This window comes from Myxocyprinus asiaticus, chromosome 26, assembly GCF_019703515.2.
Source record: "Myxocyprinus asiaticus isolate MX2 ecotype Aquarium Trade chromosome 26, UBuf_Myxa_2, whole genome shotgun sequence".
Lineage (NCBI taxonomy): Eukaryota > Metazoa > Chordata > Actinopteri > Cypriniformes > Catostomidae > Myxocyprinus > Myxocyprinus asiaticus.
In genome coordinates this window covers 42,201,967-42,219,907 of record NC_059369.1, presented here as the reverse complement: position 1 = coordinate 42,219,907, position 17,941 = coordinate 42,201,967, and the positions used below count along the sequence as shown (strand labels likewise).

The window sequence follows — 17,941 nt, the reverse complement described above, 5'->3', positions numbered from 1 at the left end:
GTTCTTTGCATGTCTCTTGCGATCCACCACCGTTGTTTGCACCTTCCTCATTATCCGCCACCGTTATTTGCATCTCTGTCACGATCTGTCATAGTTAATATACAATATATATACACATGCGCATTTGGAGATAGATAGGTAAGATGGGGGAAGATGCCACACGGGGTAAGATGATCCCCCAACTTAAAGATGGCAATAAATCTCATCTCAACACCTTTATTGAATGTCAGTGCTCCTCTAAATCTTGATATTTCATCTGAATATCAACATTTGTGAAATTTATTCCATCCAGTTTTGAGGATAAATTATCTATTAAAGTTAGACCCTTGGGGTATCCCTTGCCCCAGTAGTGTGGTAAGATGGGTCCTTTCCATAATTTGTAATTTTGTGCTATGACAACAAAATTAGCACATTTTTCTAATTTATTTCAACTTGATAATATGTTGGATGATGCATCATCATCCATTACATGCCAAAAGATTCCAGTGATTATTTTGGGGACGAAAATAACTGTGACGGATCGAGAGGGAGACACAAATAACGGTGATGGATCGAGAGGGAGACACAAATAACTGTGACGGATCGAGAGGGAGACACAAATAACTGTGATGGATCGAGAGGGAGACGCAAAGAACGGTAATGCATCGAGAGGGAGATGCAAAGAATGATGACGGATCGAGAGGGAGACGCAAAGAATGATGACGGATCGAGAGGGAGACGCAAAGAACAGGTGACGGATCGAGAGGGAGACGCAAAGAACGGTAATGCATTGAGATGGAGACGCAAAGAACGGTGACGGATCGAGAGGGAGACGCAAAGAACAGTGACAGATCGAGAGGGAGCCGCAAAGTACGGTGACGGATGGAGAGGGAGATGCAACTAACTGTGACGGATGGAGAGGGAGACGCAAAGAACTGACAGATCGAGAGGGAGACGCTAAGAACGGCGACGGATCTAGAGGGAGATGCCAAATAAATTGACACATCGAGATGGAGACGCAAAGAACAGTGACGCATCGAGGAGGAGACACAAAGAATGGTGACAGATCAAGAGGGAGACGCAAAGAAAGGTGACACATCGAGATGGAGACGCAAAGAAAGGTGATGGATCGAGAGGGAGACGCAAAGAACAGTGACACGTCGAGAGGGAGACTCAAATAACTGACCGATCGAGAGGGAGACGCAAATAACTGTGATGGATCGAGAGGGAGACACGATGAACGGTGATGCATCGAGAGGGAGACACAAAGAACGGTGACGGATCAAGAGACGCAAAGAAAGGTGATGCATCGAGAGGGAGACGCAAAGAATGGTGACGCATCGAGAGGGAGATGCAAAGAACGGTAACGATCGTTAGGGAGACGCAAATAACTGTGACGGATCGAGAAGGATACGCAAATAACTGTGATGGATCGAGAGGGAGACGCAAGAAACTGTGACGCATTGAGAGGGAGACACGAAGAACGGTGATGCATCGAGAGGGAGACACAAAGAACCATGACGGATCGAGAGACGCAAAGAAAGGTGACGGATCGAGAGGGAGACGCAAAGAACTGTGATGGATCGAGAGGGAGACGCAAAGAACAGTGACGGATCGAGAGGGAGACACAAAGAACGGTGACGGATCGAGAGGGAGCCGCAAAGTATGGTAACGATCGTTAGGGAGACACAAATAACTGTGACGGATCGAGAAGGATACGCAAATAACTGTGATGGATCGAGAGGGAGACGCAAGAAACTGTGACGCATTGAGAGGGAGACACGAAGAACGGTGATGCATCGAGAGGGAGACACAAAGAACCATGACGGATCGAGAGACGCAAAGAAAGGTGACGGATCGAGAGGGAGACGCAAAGAACTGTGATGGATCAAGAGGGAGACGCAAAGAACAGTGACGGATCGAGAGGGAGACACAAAGAACGGTGACGGATCGAGAGGGAGACACAAAGAACAGTGACGGATCGAGAGGGAGCCGCAAAGTACGGTGACGGATGGAGAGGGAGACGCAAAGAACTGACAGATCGAGAGGGAGACGCTAAGAACGGAGAAGGATCTAGAGGGAGATGCAAAATAAGGTGACACATTGAGATGGAGATGCAAAGAATGGTGACAGATCAAGAGGGAGACGCAAAGAAAGGTGACACATCGAGATGGAGATGCAAGAAACTGTGACAGATCGAGAGGGAGACGCAAGAAACTGTGACGCATTGAGAGGGAGACACGAAGAACGGTGATGCCTCGAAAGGGAGACACAAAGAACCATGACGGATCGAGAGACGCAAAGAACAGTGACGGATCGAGAGGGAGACGCAAAGAACGGTGACGGATCGAGAGGGAGACGCAAAGTATGGTGACACATCGAGAGGGAGATGCAAAGAACAGTGACGCATCGAGGAGGAGACGCAAAGAATGGTGACAGATCAAGAAGGAGATGCAAAGAAAGGTGACACATCGAGATGGAAACGCAAAGAAAGGTGATGGATCGAGAGGGAGATGCAAAGAACAGTGACACATCGAGAGGGAGACTAAAATAACTGACTGATTGAGAGGGAGACACAAATAACTGTGATGGATCGAGAGGGAGACACAACTGTGACGGATGGAGAGGGAGACGCAAAGAACTGATAGATCGAGAGGGAGATGCTAAGAACGGAGACGGATCTAGAGGGAGATGCCAAATAAGGTGACACATCGAGATGGAGATGCAAAGAATGGTGACACATCGAAACGGAGACTCAAATAACTGACCGATCGAGATGGAGACGCAAAGAAAGGTGATGCATCGAGAGGGAGACACAAAGAACGGTGACGGATCAAGAGACGCAAAGAAAGGTGATGCATCGAGAGGGAGACGCAAAGAATGGTGACGCATCGAGAGGGAGATGCAAAGAACGGTAACGATCGTTAGGGAGACGCAAATAACTGTGACGGATCGAGAAGGATACGCAAATAACTGTGATGGATCGAGAGGGAGACGCAAGAAACTGTGACGCATTGAGAGGGAGACACGAAGAACGGTGATGCATCGAGAGGGAGACACAAAGAACCATGACGGATCGAGAGGGAGACGCAAAGAACTGTGATGGATCGAGAGGGAGACGCAAAGAACGGTGACGGATCGAGAGGGAGCCGCAAAGTACGGTGACGGATGGAGAGGGAAACGCAACTAACTGTGACGGATGGAGAGGGAGACGCAACTAACTGTGACGGATGGAGAGGGAGACGCAAAGAACTGACAGATCGAGAGGGAGACGCTAAGAACGGAGATGGATCTAGAGGGAGATGCAAAATAAGGTGACACATTGAGATGGAGATGCAAAGAATGGTGACAGATCAAGAGGGAGACGCAAAGAAAGATGACACATCGAGATGGAGATGCAAGAAACTGTGACAGATCGAGGGGGAGACGCAAGAAACTGTGACGCATTGAGAGGGAGACACGAAGAACGGTGATGCCTCGAAAGGGAGACACAAAGAACCATGACGGATCGAGAGACGCAAAGAATGGTGACGGATCGAGAGGGAGACGCAAAGAACGGTGACGGATCGAGAGGGAGACGCAAAGTACGGTGACGGATCGAGAGGGAGACGCAAAGTACGGTGACGGATCGAGAGGGAGACGCAAAGTACGGTGACACATCGAGAGGGAGACGCAAAGAACAGTGACGCATCGAGGAGGAGATTATGTTTTTAATGTTAACAGTAATGTTGAAACAATAAACACTTGACGCAATCTATTTAACCTAATAGTGAAAATTCAGTGATAAATAGCCATTTTAATACAAACCTTTGCCTAAAATGTTGCACAGGGACTTTTGAGTAATGACTCTTGTGAAGGTGTAGTTCAGCACATTTAACTATAAACTAGTTCGACTATTTGACAACACCAAGTTTCCAAATATTTGTAATCTTAAATTTGCACAGTATATCTCTTGGTTTATCATTCCAACCCTCTTCTTTTTGTTTCTTTTAAATAAATGACACTTGGTTTGATACTTCATCTAATTCATTGACATTAATACATTTTTTATGGTGGTTTAAGTTTCCAAATACTTGTTTAGGCCACTAATGCTCCCCCTTGATTAAATAAACATATATTTCTCCACAATTAAATATTAACCATGTTTAATTACATCATATTCATATATTATTACATTTTTACCTTCACCAAATAAAACTGCTAATAAAGACTGGATTAAGTTTGTTTACATGGTTCAGTTATATCAAAACACAACGTTTCTCTGTGTTTTAGGACTCCTAGAAACATTGTTCAGACTGAAACACAAGACACTGCACTGACAGCGATTAAATATTGCTGCTGTGGCTTATTCTGTAAATGTCTCTTCAATGTTAATAGGTGTTGCGGACAAATCCTCAACAACAAAAGTCATTTCAGACCCTGGTACTGGGTCATTTTGCCCTGTAGCGAGCACTTCTACTGAAATGTCCTCTTTTGGAGGAGCATCGAAAGTTAACTCGGGCTCTTCTGTAAACGTGTCTTGTTTAGATGGTATAGATTCTTCTGGAAGATTTTCTTCAGCAGGATTGGGTTCAATTGTAGGCGAGGTATCTGATTGAGCTGACAGCAGACTGCTCAGATCAGTGCAGAGGTCCAGAACTGGTGTCATAGGCTCTTTCTTGGGCAGAACAAACTCTAGTGGCTCCAGAACCATGTTCACATTGATGCAACCAAGACTGCCGAACTTATAAACCTGGTTTGGAGGGACACCTGCAATACAAATAGAAGATAAATATGTTTTAAAAAATTGTCTTTGCAAGTCAACATGAAACAGTTCGCAACCACTATTACTTCCATAATGTGACGCATTTCCGAGTGAAACAGTATTTTCATGAAGAAAAACATGTAGGGTGGGACTTGATCTTATCTATCAGGAATTGATTGGATTGTGAATAGTGGTCTTTATGACAGGGATGAAAAATAAGAGGGCTTGGTGCTATGAGCTGAAAAGGAAAGTCGTTTCAGAGGTGGAGCAAATACAAAGACAAACATTTCTTTTCTTTGGAATGATGTGCACTGATGGATCATTCACCGTAAATCCTGGAACGTGTATTAATAAAGTAAACAAAGTGCATTTTCATTTTTTTACTTTTAACCATTAAAATACCTGATAGCTTAAAATGAAATGGTTCCCAAGAAACAAACTCCTTTTTCTTGCTAAGGCTAATTTCATAGCTAACATAATTAAGTAATATTTTTACACTTTTTGCATAATTTGGCAAAATTTAATTTTATATGGAAATGACGCCCAATAAAAATATTCTGCTCACAAGTGATATTTACCTTGATTTGTACTTGTTTTCTTTAAACATCACTTGTCACATATCTCGTCTCAAGCATGCTCTTCACTGACACTTTTGTCGACTTGGTTAACAAGTACACTAACTTTTGGTAGAACACTTTATTTGGAGCAGCATTTTTGGTGTGGTGGAAATGACGCCACAGTTGTGGGACAGTCGGAATTTTTGAAAAATGTATAGAAATAATTTCACACGTTAAATATTAAAAAATGTGTATTGTATATTTCACTCTTTGTTTATATTATCATCATTTTAACCCTGTAATAATTTATAATTTTTTAATGTATTTTCATTGTTTAATATTGAAAGTCTGGGTCTGGAAAAAGGCTGGACATCATAGCAAATCTGGACATAAATAGCATTCGAAAGTAACAAAAATAAATGACGAAGACCCAGTAAAAAGTGAGTAAGTCGGTTTTAATACGACCTTAATATATACAAAATAAAAAAGTTGAAATCTGTACATTTTAATAAAAATCAACACCTGGGACATGAAATTGCCTGCAGTTTAAGAAACACCTATTATATATATGATACTTTTTAAAATGTGGGATAAATGTATCAGTGTTGTGGATATTTACCTAGTATATGAGCAAGCTGGGCTGGAGGAAACAAAACTTGTAAACATTGGTTCAGGAAAGGCACCATGTCCTCAGCAAACGTCAAACAGAATTTAATAAATAACTCCCTTTCTCAGCTGCTGAAGGCAGATTCTTCAGCTCGGTGGAAAACCAGGATCAGCTTGGTCACCTGATAAGAACAGAATAAAATTACTGACATATGAGTATACCGTGGCCCCAAAAAGTACCCTAAGCCACACTTAAAGGAATATTCCGGGCTCAATACAAGTTAAGCTCAATGGACAGTATTTGTGGCATAATGTTGATTACCACAAAAATTTATTTTGACTTGCCCCTCCTTTTCTTGAAAAAAAGCAAAAATTGAGATTCCAGTGAGGCCAATATTGGAACGTTAAAATACTCACTGTTTCAAAAGCATAGCCACAAGACAACAATCTGTGTAAACATGATTTAAGTGATAAAATCACTTACTAACTTTTTCTGTGTAAAGTTATAGCCAATTTTACAACTTCGTTGCCATGACGATGTCAACAAACCCTAAAATGACTGTAAAAATGACCATTTTAACAACTTTACAGCTCAAATAATAAATGAGTTTTAACAGAAGAATTAATGTAAGTGATTTTATTAAATTATAAGCTTCAGATTTCTGCCTTTAAACCCTCCAAAAATTGGCCCCATTCACTTCCATTGTAAGTGCCTCACTGTAACCTCAATGTAATTTTTTTTACGAATATTTTTTTGTGAGAAATGTTTGGCTATCTTTCGTTAAAATAAATGCCACTTGATTTGATATTTCATTATCTAGTGCAATGAAAACTCATACATTATTGAGTGTCCAAATACTTTTTGGGGCCATTGTATTGTTGTTTTTAAATGCTGGTTACTGGTTATAACCGGTTAATTTAGTTCTGATCATTTTATTATGAAACCAAAAACCAAAGGGTTTATCACAGTACATTTTTGGAACTACACCACTTCATGCTGCCCAAAAAAATGAAACGTGCTTTGATCCTGAGGGAAACTGCTGCATCACCCATTTCTTTGCCTAATTGTCCGTTGAGGATGTTGCATTCTGTGAATGAAGACTTTTTTAACAACCATGTATAATTACTACATACAGTATACATGCACGGTTAATCCAGATTCAAGGAAATCTTTATTAGAGGTAAAAAGTTAATTTCTCAGTTGTTTCCAAATCTGCACTGAATTATTGCTAGATATGATGCATTAATACAGATTTGATGCTGCCGGGTTTTGACTGAGAAGCAGATCTGTAAATAAAATGATACTTAACTGTTAATTAACTGTATGCTTATGATTTCTATGCTGAAAAATCCACCACACAGGAAAAAAATCAATTGCTTATTTTGACTTATTTTTGGGCTTGTTTTTCCAGACTAGGTTGCTTGGTTCTCGAGTGAGTTCTGGCAACACTGCAACTGGCATTTCATCCACCCCTTTACTGTCATTTAAAAAAAAAACGTTATTAACCGTTCTTTTATTTTGTTCTAACCAGTTACCATTTGGAAGGAATGCTGAGGAACTTCTGAACCAGACTGAAAAAATACAGTTTTTCGTTTCAGTTTACAATGGAAGTAAACATTAACATAAACATTAAAATACACACTAGTTTCAAAAGTATAGCCACAAGACATAAACATTATACGTGTGAACATGATTTTAGTGTGATAAAATCATTTACTAACCTTTTCTATGTAAAGTTATTTCCAGTATGACAACTTGGTGTCATGACGACATAATGGCGGAAAACCCTGCAAGTGATTTTATCACACTAAAATCATGTTAACATATGTATTGTTTATGTCTAGTGGCTGTACTTTCGAAACTAGTGTGTATTTTAATGTTTATGGACTGGACCCATTCACCTCCACTGTAAGTGACTTACTGTAACCATGACTTTTGCTGTTTTTTGTTGAAATGATTTTCTGTGGTAGTCAATATTAGGCCACAAATGCTGTCGATTGAGCTTAACTTGTACTGAGCCCGGAATATTCCTTTAACTAATATAAATCCTTCATATTCTACATTCCCTTTCCAGATACTGTACCTTAATAAGGGCTTCCTCAACACATTTGCCAACTTCCTGTGCGAGTCCAATGGGGCAGCACAGTCTTAAGTCATTGAAGGCCGTTAGGACATTATTTAGGAAGCATGCCAGAGGTGGGAAGTCCAGCAGGGCCATGGGGGGCTGCAGTGTTCCTGGTTGGGTGCTCGGAGCCACTGGTGGAATGGTGCTTCCAAGTATCGATGGGAAAGAAATCAGGGTATACAAGTTCATATCCTCTTGGAACTTCTCCCCAGCTTCTTGGATAGCCTTGCGGAACGTATCCATGGCGACCTGCTGAAATATGGGGGCGAGCTGGCCACGGAAATCCGCCCCGACCCGGCTAAAAGAAAGGCCGAAATACATGCACTGGCCAAGCAGAGAGTCCAAGCGACATCCCACCCCACGCTGAAGGTCACGATCCAGGGTCTCCATAAACTGCGCGGCCTGTTGCACGACCCAGCCGTGAAAGATGGCGCTCTCATTCAACATCTGACCACCGGGTTGCAGCAACGGATCCTCATCGGAGAAGATCGCACGATATTGGGTGATGATGTCAAAGAGATGTACGCGACAGGTTTCGATAGTCTTGGTGATGTGGAAGTAAGGGTCGTCACCGGGGATCGCAGCGAGTATAGAACGCAGCCAGCTTCCACGGGCTTGCAGGAACTTGACGCGTAGCTCGGCTTCAGTGAAAATGTCCATTCTGCGCAGGTAGCCAATCACACGCAGACAGGCTGGGAGCTGTGAATTGCTGCGCAGTTGTTGAAGGAGTTGGTTTAGCATAAGCTGCGCAGACAGTCGGACTTCGTACACAATTCCCTAAATGTAAAACAAACAACACGAAAGTGATTAAAGCCAATGTGTGAAATTTTTCAATGTTTAAATCACAGTTTTATGTGCAGAGACAACTATAATCATATGTTAACTTCCTGAAGAGTGTAAACACTTAATATATTGTCATTTATTGTACCTGTATTACAGGAAGTGATGAATGTTTTTTCTCCAGTCTCTTGACGTAAGCTGCCAGCTCCAGCGCCTCCTCATAGTAACCGTTACGGACACATGTGTCCATCAGTTGAGGAATCTCCAGAATCTCCAGGATTTCTGTGTGTCGATTCAGTGTCAGGCTGTTCATTCGCCTACTCACACTGATCTCCTCGGCTTCCTTTATAAAACCTCTAAAAGTACAGAAAAAGAATATACAAACCAATCACACAAAGCAATTCTGATCATATTTAATGGTAAAGTAATGCTGCACCGTACTGTGTCTGGTTAGTGTCACACTTCAATTGCCATCTTGGGATTAATAAAGAATCAAACTATTAAAATCCTCCTATAGTATTTGCTAATTTTTGATCAAAATAAATTTTTTAAATGAAATAAAAATGGTTTCCTTTATCTGCGCAGTTCAAGACTTGGTGACTTTTCCTCCATTTGCCATCTGAACATACAAAAAATAAATAAAATTGGGCTTGATTCGATAAGTCGAAGTGGACGTAAAAAAAAAAAAAGCGACACCTTTGGTATTCGCGGTCAAAATTGACCGACCACTGAAAATGAATGGGAAAGATAAAAAACTGAGCAATTTTTTTTTTAATCTGTCAAATACAATCAATAAATCAGCCACATTGCAGAAAAAAAAATAGACAGAAATTACAGGGTGAGACTCTAAAACAACCTCAGTGCAAAACATTCACACCCACTCACACACACAAGAATGAACTGGTGAGAGTTCCACACAAAGTTTTTTTGTTTTATTTCATTTTTTTTTTTTTTTTACATTTGTCAAATAAAACAAATAAATCAGCCACAATGCTAAACACACACTCAGAAATGAAGGGTTTAGACGATAACACACTCACAATGCAGAACACACACACACACACACAGAGAGAGAGAGAGAGAGAGAGAGAGAGAGAGAACCAGGGCATCAATAAGTGGCGCTCTACAGCCATATTTTGGTCATTGTTAGGCAGTATAAGTCATCTGTTGTTTTTCAGCTGATGACAGTAATCTGACACACACACATACACACGTTTGCAAAATAAACTTTTCCTATAAAAAGTTTGAAATTGCTTTTTCAACATTTCAACACTGTTTTGAAAATGTTTACTCTGATTCTTCTGTTTTATACCCTAATTGAATTTTCAGAATTTTGCAGTTCATTTCTGTTTCTTGATGTTCATTTTCTTGACATTATTATGCATTTAATTTGAGTTATTACATTATTATGTTTGAAATATTGGACATTGGCAGTTTAGTGGTCAGGTTTGATGACAAGTCTAATGACATAAACTGCAAAAACTGCTAAAATGCTAAACTTTGAAGAATAATAGTTTGATAATGTCTAAATATATATACAACTGTATATATTGTGATGAAATATAAAATTAGGTTACAACAAGCCATCAGACTACACAGTAGGTGGCTACAGCCATCTGCTGGCTGTTACTGGCATGACCAGATGGCAGCAATCTGCCACCAATTTATGTCACATTCTCATATTGTCTTCATGTATCAACTTACAGAAGTGTAGGTTCTGAATTTGTTTTTACCAAAAATGTGCTTATTTGTATATGCAAATTAATGGAAACATTTAGAAATGTACATGTAAATAAGATCGAAATAGCATAAAATCCCAAAAGAAATGCATAATTTTATTGTTCTTCCTTCAGGGAAGAAAAAAATTGGTATCACCATCATCATCAAAAAATAAGGGTTATACATCTAAACCTTCCGGTCAAAAATGACTGCGAATACCAAAGGAAGGTGCCATTTTTGAACACCACAGGAGGGTTAACAAACATTATATAATGATTAAAAGATCAGTATTTGAAAGTACATTCAAATATAAATATAAATGACAGAATTTTACTCAAAGTTTTATAACAGTTCTGAATGTACATGAACTGCAGATCTGTTAAGCATTATTTGTAATCAATATTGTAGGTAATGCCTTTTAAAGTAATTAAAAAGTGTCTATCTATAAATTGTCTGTCTGTCTGCCAATTCATTTGCCTGTCTGTCTTATCTATCTATCTGAGTATTTGCCCTCATCCTGATTTCTTCTGTTTTTGTATATATCTCATACTAAATTGTTTCAAAAATGCAAACAAAATCTAACATAAAACAAAGGCAATCTGAGGAAACACAAAATAAAGTTTTTAAATAATAATGTTTTTTATTGAAGCAAAAAAGTTATCCAATACCAACTGGGCCTGTGTGAAAAGGTATGTGCCCCCTTAGTTACTAAATCCCCAAATCTATGAAACTGCATTCATAATGGGGTTCAGCTGGACTAGACACACCCAGGCCTGATTACTGACATCCCTGTTCAATCAAATCATCACCTAAATAGAACTTTTTCAGCAGCATAAAGTTGGCTAAAAGGTCTCACCCAGTAGCCCACTATGCCAAGGTTGAAAGAAATTCCAGAAATAATGAGGAAAAAGGTGATTGAAATACATCAGTTTGGGAAAGGTTACAAAGCTATTTCAGAGGCTCTTGGACTCCAAATAACCACAGTGAGAGCCATTATCTCCAAATGGAGAAAACTTGGCACAGTAGTGAACCCTTCCAGAAGTGGCCGACCTTCCAAAATTCCTCCAAGAGCACAGCGACAACTCATCCAGGAAGTCACATAAAAGCAGAAACTGCAGGCCTCTCTCGCATCAATAAAGGTCACTGTTCATGACTCCACTATCAGAAAGACACTGGCCAAAAATGCCATCCATGGAAGAGTGGTGAGGCGAAAACCACTGCTAACCCAGAAGAACATAAAGTCTTGTCTGAATTTTGCCAAAACACACCTTGATGATCCTCAAACCTTTTGTGAGAATGTTCTGTGGACTGATGAGTCGAAAGTGGAACTGTTTGGAAGACAGGGGTCCCGTTAAATCAAACACAGAATTCCACAAAAAGAACATCATACCTACGGCCAAGCATGTTGGTGGTAGTATGATGGTATGGGGATGCTTTGCTGCTTCAGTTCCAGGGTGACGTGCAATAATTGAGGGAAACATGAATTCTGCTCTCTACCAGAAAATCCTAAAAGGAGAACGTCCGGTCACCAGTCCATGAGTTGTAGCTCAAGCACAACTGGATTTTGCAGCAAGACAATGATCCAAAGCACAGGAGTAAATCCACCTCTGAATGGCTCAAATGAAGCAAAATTAAAGTTTTGGAATGGGCTAGTCAAAGTCCTGACTAGAACCCGATTGAGATGATGTGGCAGGACCTTAAACGGGCAGTTCATGCTCAAAATCCCTCCAGTGTGGCTGAACTAAAGCAGTTCTGCAAAGAAGAGTGGACCAAAATTCCACCTCAGCATTGTGAGAGACTGATCTCCAGCTATCAGAAGCGTTTGGTTGCAGTTGTTGCTGCTAAAGGTGGCACAACCAGCTGTTAAGTTTAAGGGGGCAGTTCGTTTTTCAGATGGGTGATACAGGTGTTGGATAACGTTTTTGCTTCAATAAAAAAATATACACTGGCGGCCAAAAGTTTGGAATAATGTACAGATTTTGCTGTTTCGGAAAGAAATTGGTACTTTAATTCACCAAAGTGTCATTCAGCTGATAACAAAGTATAGTCAGGACATTACTGATGTAAAAAACAGCACCATCACTATTTGAAAAAAGTCATTTTTGATCAAATCTAGACAGCAGCCATCACTCCAACACCTTCTCCTTGAGTAATCATGATAAATTGATCATTTGGTACTAGAAAATCTCTTGCCATTATATCAAACACAGCTGAAAGACATTTGGTTCGTTAATTCACACACATCACATCACTTTATTGTCACTCAACCATATACATAAGTGCAACAGTGGGTGAAAGTCTTGGGTGCTGTTCCGAGCAACATAGCAGTCATGACAGTGATGAGACATATACCAACCTACAATAAACATCAGATATACACAACACAATTTACATATCTAATATGCACATAATTACACACAACACAATATACAAATAATAATATACAATGTACATTATATAATACACACAATATAAAATACACATTATGCAATAAAAATAGTATATATAAAATATACAGTAGGTTGTATTGTGCTGTATTGACATTCAGGCTGTCAGTTGATAGTCAAAGCTTAACGTTGTCTTTGTGTTTGTTTTTGAGTTGCCACAGTATGCAATAGACTGGCATGTCTTAAGGTCAATATTAGGTCAAAAATGGCTAAAAAGAAACAGATTTCTCTAGAAACTCATCAGTCAATCATTGTTTTGAGGAATGAAGGCTATACAATGCTTGAAATTGCCCAAAAAACTGAAGATTTCATCCAAATATGTACACTACAGTCTTCAAAGTCAAAGGACAACTGTCTCTAACAAGGACAGAAAGAGATGTGGAAGACCAGATGTACAACTAAACAAGAGGATAAGTACATCAGAGTCTCTAGTTTGAGAAATAGACGCCTCACATGTCCTCAGCTGACAGCTTCATTGAATTCTACCCGCTCAACACCAGTTTCATGTACAACAGTAAAGAGAAGACTCAGGGGTGCAGGCCTTATGGGAAGAATTGCAAAGAAAAAGCCACTTTTGAAAAACAAAAAGAAAAGGTTAGAGTGGGCAAAGAAACACAGACATTGGACAACAGATAATTGGAAAAGAGTGTTATGGATCTTAACACATTGAGCTTTTGTGGGATCAGCTAGACTGTAAGGTGCGTGAGAAGTGCCCGACAAGACAGCCACATCTATGGCAAGTGCTACAGGAAGTGTGGAGTGAAATGTCATCTGAGTATCTGAACAAACTGACAGCTAGAATAACAAGGATCTGCAAAGCTGTCATTGCTGCACGTGGAGGATTTTTTGAAGTTCTGAACATGCTTTTCAAATTGTAATAGTAATTTATCATGTTATTAATGTCCTGACTATACATTGTGAACAGTTGGATGCCACTTTGCTGAATAAAAGTACCAATTTCTTTCCATAAGAACAAAATCTGTACATTATTCCAAACTATTGGCCGCCAGTGTGTATATATATATATATATATATATATATGAAAACTGTATTTTGTGTTTACTCAGGTTGCCTTTGTTTTATGTTATATCTCGTTTGAAGATCTAAAGCAATTTAGTATGTATACACAAAAATGGAAGAAATCAGGAGGGGGCAAATACTTTTTCACAGCACTTTATCTGTCTGTCCATCCATCCATCCATATCCTGCTTCGACGTCAAAATGAAGATGAACAGTGGCATTAAAGTGCTAACCTGCATTTCTCTCCAAAGCTGGGTAGTTTGTTGAGTAGTTTAGACACACTGTTCTCCACTCTGCTGAAGTCAGTGTAGATGTGTTGTGTGCAGTCAGCTGTCCTGATGAAGGTTTTATAGTTACTGAAGGCCAGTTCTCGGGTCTGCTGCAGGATCTGAGCTCTCTCCTCCGACAGACGCTCCGGCTCACGGTTTAATTTATCCACACCATACGAGCTCAACTCCGATAAATACGCCGCGATGTCCGGATTCTCTCTCCAGTTCTCTGGAAAGCTGTCTTTGAAGATCGACGCCAATATACTTTCATCTTCCACGTCTACGGTCGCCATGATCGGCAGTGTTGATTCGAAACTGAACGATAAACTTTATTAAAAAGTCATGACGTCATAGACGTGCGACGAAACTCAACGCGCATTCCCACGTGGTGCGTACAGTGCGAACACTGCCGTGTTATTTCGATACTTTAGAATTATTGCGTTCATCATGCGTCCATTAACGAATGAAGAGACGAAAACTATGTTCGAAAAACTCTCTAAATAGTAAGTGACATCTTTAAATATGATTTTAATTATTCTAACCAGCTTGCTTGCTGTCCACTGAAGCAACAACCATGCGAAAATGTAGACATGCTTTTCAAATAACATTTGTACTTGTAGCGAATGCCATTCCCAGTGCAATCCAAAAGGGTCGCTGAACAATACTGTTTCATTACAAGGATTTCTTATTACTGATGACAAATGTAATTAACACTTTGTTCGCAATCATCTCAATAGAAGCTTTATTCCAGCATCTCTCTTTATAGTAATGACCATTTTTAAAGTTAACTGGAATTGTATTAGTCTCTTTCCCACAAATATATATTAACAAATAAGATAAAAAAAAAAGAAGTTTAAAATACTACACAAATGTTATCCTTGTAGTATAGTATATACACTAAAAATACATTGAAAGAGTTTAAAAGTGTTTATTTTTATTTTTATTTATTTTTCGTGACAGAAGAGACGATTGAACACATTTTTTTCGAGATTGTGTTTTTATTAACCTTTTGGAATCTATTTGATGTTGGGCTCAAAACATAAAATGTAAAAATAAAATAAAATCCTTAAAATGTGAAGTATTATTATAATTTGTGATTGGTGCAGTTTCTTATGCTAAATGTTTTTGGCATTAATTAAAAAATGCAAAAAATTAATAATAATAATAATATTTCTGTGTACTTGTGTTTCCAGCATTGGAGAGAACATCAAACTTCTTGTGGACCAACCTGATGGAATTTACTGTTTCAGACTTCATAATGATCGAGTTTATTACATGAGGTGAGACTCTTTGCATATCTCCCCGAAACGATTGGTCATTATAATATAATGTCAAGTCTAATGTTATTGTATAGTAATCTTTATTCTTTTGAATTTTTCATTCTAGTGAGAAAATCCTGAAGTTGGCTACAAATATCTCCCGAGATAAACTGGTATCAGTTGGCACATGTTTCGGAAAGTTTACAAAGACACAGAAATTCCGTTTGCACATAACAGCTCTCGACTTCCTCGCACCATATGCCAAGGTACAGTCATTCTGATGATATATCTGTTCATATATATAATATATATATATAGTACTGTGCTTAAGGTTTAGGCACTTGGGAAAAATGTTGCATAGTGAGGATGTCTTCAAAAATAATGACATGAATAGTTTTCATTAATCAGTTAACATCATACAAAGTCCAGTAAACATAAAAAAGCTAAAAAAAAAAAAAAAGGCTAAAATGAGTGGTGGTGGCGTAGTGGGCTAAAACACATAACTGGTAATCAGAAGGTTGCTGGTTTGATCCCCACAGCCACCACCATTGTGTCCTTGAGCAAGGCACTTAACTGCAGGTTGCTCCAGGGGGATTGTCCCTGTAATAAGTGCACTGTAAGTCGCTTTGGATAAAAGCGTCTGCCAAATGCATAAATGTAAAATGTAAATCAATTTTCGGTGTGACCACCTTTGCTATTAAAATAGCCCCGATTCTCCTAGGTACACCTGGACACAGTTTTTCTTGGTTGTTGGCAGATAGGATGTTTCAAGCTTTTTGGAGAATTCGCCACAGTTCTTCTGTCTATTTCAGCTGTCTCAATTGCTTCTGTCTCTTTATGTAATCTCAGACTGACACGATGTTCAGTGGGGGGTACTGTGGGGGCCATGACATCTGTTGCAGGGCTCCCTGTTCTTCTATTATAATCTATTATATTTGCAAAAGAAATGTTTGGGAGTCTAAAATGTATATTTCATACTGACACACTAAAGCTGAAGATATATATAACCATCTTAAGACAAATGCTTTTGTGAAACATCTTATGTGCCTAAAACATTTGCACAGTACTGTAGATATATATATCATGCCATCATAAAAGTTAAAATCCCCCTAAAAGGTTTATACCTGTATGTTACCTGTATGGCATATACTTGAATATCTGCAATCTAAAATTACTGACTTACTACCAGTCAAAAGTTTGGACACACCTACTCATTCTTTAATATTACCAATTTTTTATTTTATTTTTACCACTTTTCAGAATAAGTCACAGAAGTATGGGAATTATGTAGTGACCAACAAATCTATATAATATATATTTTGTTCAAAATCTGATGCATCTCATGTATGTGTTTGCAGTTTAAGGTTTGGGTGAAGCCTGGCTCGGAGCAGTCTTTCCTGTATGGCAATCACATCATGAAGTCAGGACTGGGCAGGATCACAGAGAACACAGCGCAGTACCAGGGAGTGGTGGTGTATTCAATGGCAGATGTACCGCTGGTAAGAGATTGTTTGATTATGCTCATGGTGGAAATACTGTTGTCATGTAAAGAAATGGAAGTTTCACAACATTTAACTGGCGGCATCTTTTTGTTTAGTCTTCATAAGCTGTCGGACCGTGCATATCACTATTACGGTGCTATATTGTGAACATAATCTTGCAATTAAGATTATGATATTTTGGAGCAATCAAGTGACATGAACCTGGTTACCATCCTTAAAAAGAAAGATGTTTCTGAAAATTATTCAGCGAGTAGTGCAGACCAGAGATTTTGTACCTACAGTAGTTATATTTTATAGACTGACTTTGTTTAGTTGTAACTGATTTGTGACTGTGTGACTAAAGAGTAAAAAGTACAGTCATAAGCAACTACAAGTAATACGTTAAATGCCAAGTATTGTGAACTTAAAATTGTCGTCTCATTTCAGGGCTTTGGAGTCGCAGCAAAGACTACACAGGAGTGTCGGAAGGTTGATCCCATGTCAATTGTGGTGTTCCATCAGGCTGATATTGGAGAGTACATCAGAAGTGAAGACACGCTGACATAAGAGGATATGATAACTAAAATTAACAATGGACAATTCATTACATTCAGACTTTTGGACATTCTTGAACACACATGTTTGGAATGAACTGTGTATGGTGCAGAATTTATCATTTCTCTTTTTGACAGTTTCCAATGTTCAAACTTATCCTTTCATCGTACATTAATTTTGATTGACCTTTTCTGAAACAATGGGAAAAAAAATCAATAAAAAGTGTTTTTTTTTTTTAATTGAAGTAAATTTATAAATTATTTTGTACTGATTTTAAAAACAGTAATACTGAAACTTGGTTGTACTAAACTAGAACACGCCAAAACCAGACCACTGGTCCACACATAAACTAGTTTTATATAAATGTGTTTGCAAGGATAAAAAAAAGAAATAATTGAA

General features: G+C 38.9%; 2 protein-coding genes across 2 annotated transcripts; one reads left to right on the top strand and one right to left on the bottom strand.

Annotated features, from left to right (window-relative positions):
* Positions 1-4,107: 4,107 nt before the first annotated feature.
* Positions 4,108-14,645, bottom strand: LOC127416912 (conserved oligomeric Golgi complex subunit 8-like). The gene is given in 5 exon segments (XM_051656510.1): positions 4,108-4,728; positions 5,900-6,068; positions 7,971-8,789; positions 8,941-9,148; positions 14,212-14,645. Coding segments are annotated over 5 exon segments (1,929 nt in total). The 5' UTR covers positions 14,541-14,645; the 3' UTR covers positions 4,108-4,324.
* Positions 14,586-17,782, top strand: LOC127416938 (60S ribosome subunit biogenesis protein NIP7 homolog). Its single transcript, XM_051656545.1, has 5 exons — positions 14,586-14,750; positions 15,441-15,527; positions 15,634-15,772; positions 16,865-17,005; positions 17,435-17,782. The coding sequence occupies exons 1-5, from the start codon at positions 14,695-14,697 to the stop codon at positions 17,552-17,554; spliced, it is 543 nt and encodes a 180-aa protein (XP_051512505.1). The 5' UTR covers positions 14,586-14,694; the 3' UTR covers positions 17,555-17,782.
* Positions 17,783-17,941: the final 159 nt, after the last annotated feature.